Source organism: Quercus lobata, chromosome 2, assembly GCF_001633185.2.
Source record: "Quercus lobata isolate SW786 chromosome 2, ValleyOak3.0 Primary Assembly, whole genome shotgun sequence".
NCBI classification, from domain to species: domain Eukaryota; kingdom Viridiplantae; phylum Streptophyta; class Magnoliopsida; order Fagales; family Fagaceae; genus Quercus; species Quercus lobata.
Genome location: NC_044905.1, coordinates 35,843,766 through 35,854,634, shown reverse-complemented (window position 1 = coordinate 35,854,634; position 10,869 = coordinate 35,843,766). Strand labels below are relative to the sequence as shown.

Sequence of the window (10,869 nt, the reverse complement as noted above, 5' to 3'; positions counted from 1 at the left end):
ACTAACCACGAGCGCATTGTCGTGTGGGTGGTGGAGACACCTAGCATCTTCCTCTGTGAACCCAATGACAGGGTTGTTGATCTGTGCCATCTTCGGAATAGAGCTTGTCAACTAGACGTTCAGAACTATCCATAGGTAGGTTTTACGTGCCTTCTTGGAGGCACTGGATGCTGTGGTTCCCCCTACGATCATCCTTATGTCTCCTAATAGGGGTCTAGGATGCTCGTTTTCTCTCCTGGCAGGTTGTTCTTGGGGTTGGTTCGTCCTTTCCTTACCGACGAACCTTTGCAACTTCCCTTGCCTGATAAGAGCTTCTATCTGCTGCTTTAAGTCATAGCAGTCAGATGTATCATGACTATGGTCACGATGGAAATAACAGTACTTGTCTCTATACCTCTTGCTATGGTCTCCTTTCAATTTGCTAAGGAATATTAGCGTTCCTTCGTCCTTGATCTGCATCAGGACTTGATCAATCGAGGTGTTCAGCAGGGTGAAGCTTGTGAATCTTCATGTGGGAGGCTTAGAGCATCTATCTTCCCTTCTATCTCCTGTCCTTGCTATCTTTCGCCCCTTGTCCTGTCGTGATTCCTCCTGTCTTTCTCTCTTCTTAGGCTTCTCTTCGCGAGCTAGCAATGCGTCTTCCACATTCATGTACTTAGTAGCCCTGTAGAGTACATCCGATATAGTCTTTAGGTCATTTTTGTATAAAGAAAATAGAAACTTACCTTTCTGTAGCCCATTGGTGAATGCAGCCACGAGTATCTTGTCGTTGACTTCATCAATTGAAAGCGTTTGCTTGTTAAAGTGTGTTATGTAAGATCTTAACATCTCCTCTTTCTGCTGCTTGATGTTCATCAGGCATGCAGTGGACTTTTTATACCTGTGCCCCCCTATGAAGTGCAAAGCAAACTGTGCACTTAGCTCCTTGAAGGTATTGATGGAGTTGGGTGTCAGTCTGCTGAACCATACCCTTGTAGGGCCTTTTAACGTAGTTGGGAAGGCTCGACACATGATCTCGTCCACCATGCCCTACAAGTGCATGAGGGTTTTGAATGACTCCAGGTGGTCCAAAGGATCCTTTGATCCGTTGTAGGCTTCTACCTGTGGCATACGGAATTTCGGTGGTAAAGGGAATGAAATGACAGGTGCGGTAAAGGGTGAATCTGTCATGTGGACTAATTCGTCGAGGTCGCTTGATACCCGTCCTCTGAGAGCACTCATCATGAAGTCCATCCTCTCCTTCATCATCTGCATCTCCGTGACTATGTGTGGTGGCGCTGTTTCTGTGATAGATAGGCGGCTGGTATCTTGTCGATCCTGTCTGCTTGGGGCGTTTCTACCTTCTAGTCCCTTATCTCGGCGCTGGTGCCCTCTTGCTCCTCTTCGTGACTATTGGGCCCCGCATCCCTTTGGTGCAACTACTCCTTCAAGTCATGGTTTTGCTTAGTAAGGCATTCTTGTCATAGCTAGTGTCTGCACTTGTCTTTCAAGGGCAGCGGCACGTGGTTCTTTGTTATTATTGGTTGCCATTGAACGAGTAAGTACCATGTAACTTTTTGTCTAAGAAGCATTAGCAGTCTAATCTCATTTCCCATAGACGGCGCCAACTGATGATGTTGAAAATCGTCAGTAAGCTACACAGGCCTCACATGCTCTAAACAAAACCTATACAATAAAGAAGAAAGAAAACCCTACAGAGAGTACCGGTGTGGTACCGGCCAAATACCCTCCAAAGGTCAAGTTAGAGAGTGTTCACAACTCTAAAGTGCTAGAATTGAGGTAAATTATGCGTACCTTGTTTTCTGGGGGCTTTGGGTTTTTATAGTAGTGTGGAACCAACCTTCGTTTCTTGCTTAGGAAGATGTTTCTTTATGGGGAAGATCCTCATAAACATGCGTATGTTGTGGGATTCTTCCCATGTTGGGATTCTATTAATTAGGGTTAATCGTAGGGCGCAAGATATTTCCATGTGGGGTTTACCTAAGACATGTGGGTGCCACGTGGCCTTGGTATCCATCGGCCTTAGGCCCATGTACCTAGAACCCATCCGTATAAAGGGACTATCCATCTATTTTGGGGGGGTCCATCCGTCATGTGGTCTATTCGTCCATCACTCCATTCGTTGCCTTATTTCCAATAGCTCACTAATTTAATACCGTCAAGTTCATTTGAACAGATCCGTCATCCTTGATTTTTATCCTCTTCAATATTCAACCACCAGTACTTTTTATGGACGTAGTAGTAGCTTCATTTAGCATAAAATTTTAATTTTCTTTATTGATTGCAATAATTTCGGTTAAAATTTTCCATTAGAATATATATAGTAGATTCTTGCTATTATATATATATATATATATATATAACAGGATCAAGTACAGGGGTAAATTATAGTTAATGTTACACTTAATTTTTTTTTATTAATTTAATATATACAAAATCGCACTATTGAATTTCATATTGTTGTTGTCCTTAACATATGTATGCCATATTTCTTGTTTATAGATTCTTATTCACTATTTGATAAAATATTTTACAAATAAAATAGTTAATGATTTTTTATCATCTTAATATCTTGCAAGTATGAAGAATATAAAGAGACAATGTAAATAACTTACCAACGATTGACATTTTTTAATTAATTTTAGTGACATATAATACATAATTTCTAAATATAATCGATGATGTATAATCTAATTGAAATTAATTTTTTTCCCGGATATTAAACACATAATTAGTATTAAACTACAAGAAAAATGCCTATTAGCGACCAAGAATTTTTTTATGTATCCAAAAAGCCCTCTAAAAATTTTCTATTTGTGATGGCAAAATAAAGCCCTCGCAAATACTTGGTAAAATGTGAAATATTTGTGACCAACAAGAAAAGCTGTCGTAATTATATGTTATAGCCGTCACAAATACTAAGATTTTGGAGTGAAATTTTCCCTCCATATTATTTGCGAGGGACAATTAAAAGTCTCTTGCAAAAATTGTATTATTTGTGATGGTTAAAAAAGAACCCGTCACTAATACTAAATTATTTGTGAGGGTTAGGATCAACCTTCACAAATAACCATTAAAATGTCAAAATTTTTGGAGGGAAATGTTCCCACCAAATTATTTCTGAGGGACAATAAAAATCCCTTGCAAAAAGTTTATTTTTTGTGTGGGTTAAAAATATGCCTTTACTAGTACTAAATTATTTGCAAGGGCCACAATTGACTTTTGCAAAAAATCATTAAAATATTAAATTATTTTTTGGAGATAAAAGTAATTCTAAAATTCAAACAAAAATAAAAAGAAACATATAAACATATAGAACTTTTTATTCTTTAGATGAAACTTTTGTTTACCATCTAAAAATAAAACTTTTTATATATATCCTATATAAGAAAGGTCTGTCCTTATTTTCTAAGCAATTGTACCCATAAAAAAATGATAGCACTTTCAACTTCAAAATGGTAGCCTAAAATTCAAGAATTTTAGCCTTTTGTACTCTCTCTCTCTCTCTCTTTCTCAAAAGTGAATAAAAATTTATTCCCATTAAAATAGTGCATAAAATATGAGTTTATAGATCAAATAGTAAATTACATCTAATTGGCATGAAAATTGGCATGCATGTTAAGAACATACAGAAAATGTAATCCAATGGTTGGATTTTCAATAATAAGTTATTGGGTGATATAACATTTTTTAGAATTACATCAAATGTAACTTGAACCCAACTATATATTTCTTAATTCGGCGTGAATTTTGACAAATCTACTATTAGATTACATTATATTCAAATATTTTTCATGCTTATAAAATTTCAAGGTGATCAAATATTAATTGTCATGTCATCAATCAATTGTTTAAATTCAAGTTTTTATAGTTTAAAATAATGCATAAAAGATGAGTTTATAGGTCAAACGATAAATTACATCCGATTGGCATGAAAATTGGCATGCCTGTTAAGAACATATAGAGCATGTAATCCAACGGTTGGATTTTCAAAATATGAATTCAATAATAAGTTATTAGGTGAGGTAACATTTTTTAGAATTACGTCAGGTGTAACTTGAACCCAACCTTATATTTCTTAATTCGATGTGAATTTTGACAAATATACCATGAGATTACATTATCTTCATATATTTTTCATGCTTACAAAATTTCAAGGTGATCAAATATTAATAACTATGTCATCAATCAATTGTTTATATTCAAGTTTTAGTAGTTTAAAATAATGCATAAAAGATGAGTTTATAGATCAAATGGTAAATTACATCTGATTGGCATGAAAATTGGCATGCATGTTAGGACCATATAGAACATTTGATCCAATAGTTGGATTTTCAAAATATGAATTCAATAATAAGTTATTGGGTGCTATAACATTTTTTTGAGTTACATCAGGTGTAACTTGAAACCAACCCTATATTTCTTAATTCGATGCACATTTTGATAAATCTACCGTTAGATTATATTATCTTCATATATTTTTGCTGCTTACAGAATTTGAAGGTGTTCAAAGATTAATAGGCATGTTATCAATCAATTGTCTAGATTCAAGTTTTTGTAGTTTAAAATAACGCATAAAAGATGAGTTTAAAAATCAAATGGTAAATTACATCCGATTGGAATGAAAATTGGCATGCATGTTAAAAACATATAGAACATGTAATCCAACAGTTGGATTTTTATTAAATTAAAAAAAAAAATGGCATATACATGCATTACACGAAACATACGGATAGTAAGTAATAAATATAGTCATTATTTAAAGCAATTACAAGCAAAGACTTTCTTTTTGTCTTTCTCTCCACTTAGCATGATAAATGAAGAGATCATGTTTTGCTTTAGGAAATATGATCTTTTCCATTTTTTAGAAACTAGTGCGTAACTACATGCATAAACTCAAATAGAATTGAAAACAATTACAATTACATGGTTCAAATTATATATATATATATATATATATATATATATATTTTAGAATTAGCTTACACATTTTTAAACCATAGATTTCTAAAATATGTTATGGTTTCTCATTATTTATACATACATACATATATATAAATATGTATATATATACATACATATATGTGTATATATATATATATATATATATATGATTTAGAATTTAATTGGATTTAAACTCTTTGATTTTTGCACCCAATAATTCACTTGCTACAATAATTAAAAAAATTAGATAGACACGTGGGGTAAAATTGGACCTCAATTGAAATCCAATTTAGAATCTAATTGGATTTTGGACTCTTCAATTTTTATATTCAATAATTTATTTGGCCCAGAAATTTAAAATTAGACGGGACACATGACACACAATTGGATTCTAATTGAAATTCAATTTGGATTCTAGTTTGATTTTCTCTGAGTTTTGGCTTTTAGTGTATGTGTATATATATAGGTTCTATATTTCACTGGTTTTTTTGGGGGGGGGGGGGTAAATCCACTTTATTTTCTTAATCTAATATTATAAAGAATGCCACACCATTTAAAATATTATATGACGTGGCATTATTTAAAATTATATGATATAATGTGAACCATGCAATTGATTTTTTTCCCCAGTGAAATATAGGGGGATTTTTCCAGCTTGTAGCCATTGCAAAGAGAATATGATGGGGTCATTTTAAAGGGAAATAATAACCTTGTAAAATTTATTTTATTATATTTGACATTTTTAATTAATATCATGGCAACGTGGCCAGTGAGCAATTGTTGGTTCAAGTACACTAATAAATTGTTTACAGATTTTTGGTGTCGTAACGTAGATTAACAATGTGAACAAATTAAAGGTTGTGAAAGAGTGTGAACTTTATCCAAGTTGACATTGTTTGATGTTTTCCACATATGAAGTGGATTTTCTAGCCATTCCTGCTCTGTTTTTCTGTCTCTCTCTCTCTCTTACACACACCCGAAATTCAAAGCACCTTTTCATCTTTGACTTATTGATGTATCTCTGTCACATCATACTTCAAAGTCATGTTTGTGTCAATTAGTTTCTAATGCATACCAAAAAAATTAGTTTCATATATATCTCTGAAATATTTTATGCCAACAAAAGAGTGGAAGTTCTTAGATTAATAATAGAAGCCGATGGAAGCATTTTATTATAGCACTAGGATTTTATTTTCTTTATTAACTATTCTAGATTTGTTTGATTAATGTATTACAAATTGCTTCTATTTTATTCATTAAAAAAAAAATTGTACATGTCTTACTTTTTGGCTCCTATTGTTTTATAAAGAAGATAGTGGCGACGTTAATGGATGAGGCCCTTCGTTATGGTGGATTGACCACATTGTCTGATGCTTATGCCATCAACGGCCAACCTGGGGATTTTTATGATTGCTCCAACGGTACAATACGGAATCACACAATTATACTTAACTAATTATTTAATTGTACTGCTCTTGTAACAAAAAAAAAAAAAAAAAAAAAAAAAAAAAAAAAAAAGAAGTTGATATTGCATGAGAAGAGACTATAGAACCACTCCAAATTCAACATGTAAGGTTGAATTTTATCAACTATCGTGTTGGCTTTATTCCGTGTCAAATTTGTTTATATTTTAGCAATTAATAATCCTGTATTTAGGTGGGAATCATGTAAGGGTAGTGAGTGAGAGAGTGTGAAGAAATACTCAAGATTGTGCAAGGATGCAGAGACTCTCGGCTGGACTCGCAGGTGACTCGCGACTGGCAAGCTGCCAAAGTTGGCACACGTGTAAAGCATGCAGGGGAGCTGAAGAGTCATGCCAGCTGTTGCACTACAGGGCAAAAATCCCAGGCTGGCCAAGCCGTTAGCTCACGGCTTGAACTTGCGACTCAGCCCAGTCGCGAGGTCAAGTCACCAAACTACCCTTGACAGTTTTTTAGACCCCTTAAACAATTGATTAAACCAAGGTAATTAGCCAAGTTGTTACTTAGTCCAATTAAACAAGTCTAGGTTATCACAATATAAAAGATCAAATCATGCAAAGCAGCGGAAAATAAATAACACACGATATGATCACCCAGGAAACCAAACCGGTAAAAACCTGGGGAGGATTTGACCTAGTTATCCTCAAGGTAAACTTGAATCCACTATCTTGAAAGAATCGAAGTTCATACAAAAGGACTTACAAGCACCCCCGCTTGACTTCCTAATGCTACCAATCAGTAGAACTTACTGACACGACTACGTGCAAGGTCCGAATCCACGGACTCCTTCTTTCTTGGATTCCCACCAGCTACAAGCACCCCCGCTTGTGTATTCTTTAAGCTTTAATGGCAGCAACTGTTTTGATCATCAAGGTGTAGAAAATATCTCCTCCTTGAAAACCCTAAGTTTGTGTAAAGGAAAACTCCTCTAGATCTCACAAGAGATTTACACAAACCGCAATATGAGCAACACTAAAACGTGGCTAGGGTTTGCCTTTTATACTTAGGACAAATAAGAAACCCTAAAAACGTTTTAAAACAACTAGGGCTGAGTTGGAAAATTCTGCAGAAAAGCGATCTGCCCGAGCTTCGATCGGTCGAGCCTAAGCTTCGATCGATCGAGCCAGGCCGAAAGCCACAGTGCTTTCTGCTTTACACTCGATTCCAACTTTACATTGACATACAACTTTGAGCTAACTTTAAACACTTCTAAACTCATTGTTTTGATCATGGTTTGCCAACAATACAAATTAGAGTTCTAAATACATAAAGTCCTAAACTTTAGAACCTAACAAACTCCCCCTTTGGCAATCCGTGACAAAACACAACTTAGAAGCTCAAAGTTTACAAAATGAAAAGCCCTTTACAAAATAATGCTCATAAACCAAATTCAATCCTAACTACTATCCATCAGTTGCAAGTGTAGACAGCAGCTCAATTGAATCAACCTGTATATTTCCTGAAACACTAAACAAAATGCATAACCGCATGTGTGGAAATAATACAAGTAAACAAAATAACTTCTTGAATTCAAACAACACACAAATAAAGACATATATCAATGAATAACTCATAAATATAAATCAATAAGCAGTTTGAAACAAGAAACAAATAAAGTACCAACAAAAACATAAAACTCCCCCTAACATGAATATCCCATCAAAAACAAGGTAAGAGCTAAAAAAGTTAAGTACACAGTGAAGCACCTAGATACACTCTAAAACTCCACAAGCTCCAACCAAAATCAAAAAGTCTCCCCCTAAAACCAAAAACCTACAAGTACTCCCCCTTTTTGTGACGGAATGCCAAAGGGCAAACAAGATATCCATCATCAAAAGGGAGGTGGTCTAAACTACGCCAACTCTGCACACAAGGCACGAATCTCATCAAGTACGTCCACCAAAATCTGTCCTTGAGCCCCCTGAACGATCAAGACATGATCCAACGTGCGACGAATGTCTGAATCATTCGTAGCAGTCGATGGAGGAACAGCAGCATCAGCATCAGCAGTAGCACCTGAAGTCTCAGCAGCAGCTGTACCTGTAGAAAAGGGAGGAGGGGGAACACTACTAGATGACGCACCTCTAGGACGAGAAGGAGGAACTCTCAACTGAGCAACCCTCTGACGAAGGAAGGTGGCACCTATAGGAGCTATCACATGAACAGGCTCACCTGACGGAAAACCATTTAGACCTAAATGGAGCAGAATCCTATGAATGAAAATAGGATGAATCAGCGCATGCCCTACGGCAGAACTCCTATGAACCTCGTTCAAAGAACGAAGGAACAAGTGAGAAAAACTGACGGACGCTCCAGAAGCAAAGGCATACAAAAACACACATCGCTCTAAAGGGATGGTGTGGAAGTGAGAGATAGGCCACAAGGAATGACACGCAATCCTAAAGAAGAGATAGGCAGTCTCGGTAAGCTCAGCGGACGTGATCCGAGGATCAGAACCCCACTGGATAGATGACCTAGTGATGTAAGACATGATAACATCTAAAGAGGGTGACTCATCATAGGGATAGTCAGCATCCCGAACAATCGGCACCCCAAGAGCCTCAGCCACTACCCGAGGGGTAATGGTGAACTCTACACCTCGTATCCAACTCCTAACAAGGGTGTTGCAATCATAGACGTGACAAGAGAGGTTCAAGTAGAACTCTCTAATCAGGGCGGTCGGAGGTGGATGATCTATCTCTACGAGAGGCAACCAACCCCTAGACTCAAAATTGGCCCTAATGGCCGGATCAAGCGCATCTAACACAACAGCTCGCTCAGACCAGATCTTATGCCTACAGTTCAAGGTGTCATAGGCTTCTACACTTTTCATTCTTAAATAGCTCTACTCTAGATGGAGACTCAGAGGAAGTGGAAGTGGTCCTATGAGCTCTAGTTTTCCTAGGTATGGTGTTAAGATAAGGATCAAAACACAGAGCGAAAGAACAAAAACGACAAAACCAAAACCAAGGGCAGACTGCAAGTTAGCACAAAAACAAAAAAAAGAATCAATAATCTATATGATGCATGAACAAGTTTAAATGTCATGATGCATGTACTAATGCAGTGAATTAAGTCAAAAAGATTCAAATTACAAAATTGGCTTGCACATAAAGGTTTTTAACACAAAAACCCCAAAATGTAGAAACCACTTGATCAATTTTTAAAAAATTGACGAATTGATAATTACACATGATATAATAACAACAATAATGACCAATTACATCAATTGGAAAAGCCAATTTCATCAATTTAAGCCAATTTGACAAAATCCCCAATTTGGATCAAATTCAAAACCCTAGAATTTCCAATTTTTCAAAAACCACAAAATTGATCAAATTAAACTATAGGGAACATCAATATAACATCATGGCACAAAAACCCATTGATCAATTACACAAGAATAGTCTTGAATCATCAAAAACCCCAATAAATTTGAAGATGCCGAAAATACCCATGAGAATGCATGAAAAATGCATGAAAACAAGAAATAAACTTGAAAAAGAAGGGCAAAAGGGTCTTACCGGCTTCTAAGGACAAAAACCTTGCAAAAATCTTGAAGGAAAATGACAAAAATTTGATGGTGGAGCCAAGAGCCAACGTGGAGAGAGAGAAAAACTTGAAAAAGTTTGAATAGTGACTTTGAAAAAGTCCAATCCAGCTTTTTTAAAAGACCTGATATACGAGTTTCGATCGGTCAAAAAATCAGCCTCGACCGGTCGAAACAGACAGAGACTCCCTCTCTCAAAAATTTTAAAATTTTAAAAATTTCGATCGGTCGAAAAACAGAATGGACCGATCGAATCAAGCAGAGGCTCACCATATTTTTCAGGAAAAACACAATTTTTGAAAAACAAGTTGATTTGACTCAAAGCATTAAAATTAATAACAAAAATGCATGAGTATGAGATGATATGATTTTCCAAACAAGAATTTTAAGCCCAATATTCCCAAAAACAAAATTTCGCATTCTCCACAAATTTTCAAGCAACAAATTTAGTTTGCACATAATTCAAAGTGATTGCAAAAACTTGGTTGGTCAGACCATAAACACACACAATAACATGTACAATGTTTAGCAACGAGTAACTCGTGTAGTGTGTGCGACTAGCAAAAACTTAAGATACATGTGAGGTGATATGTGAATAGCAATCAATCACAAAGTCTACAAAATTCATCACAAAGAATTTAAAAGAGACTATCACCTAAAGAGTTACATCATATAACTCCCACATCTCCTAGATCATAAGCTTGCAATCATGTAAGTTTCTTTATTTATGCCTCATAATATACATTCCAATTTTAAGTTTATGTGAGTTTGGCATCAAGCCTAATAGTACACACCAATTAGATTTTAAGAATTAAGCACTTTTACCGAGGCTTCACCTTATGTTCTTTTTGTGCATGTACTACACTTTCTCGAGCACAAAATCTTATGATATAC

At 35.6% G+C, this 10,869-nt stretch overlaps 1 protein-coding gene across 1 annotated transcript; it reads right to left on the bottom strand.

Annotated features, from left to right (window-relative positions):
* Positions 1-507: 507 nt before the first annotated feature.
* Positions 508-1,026, bottom strand: LOC115963717. The gene has a single exon (XM_031082849.1). The coding sequence runs from the start codon at positions 1,024-1,026 to the stop codon at positions 508-510; it is 519 nt and encodes a 172-aa protein (XP_030938709.1).
* Between the last annotated feature and the right edge of the window lie 9,843 nt (positions 1,027-10,869).

Coding starts and splice junctions, on each gene's coding strand:
- LOC115963717 (XM_031082849.1), bottom strand. CDS start 1,026: ATGGTGGACGAGATCATGTGTCGAGCCTTCCCAACTACGTTAAAAGGC.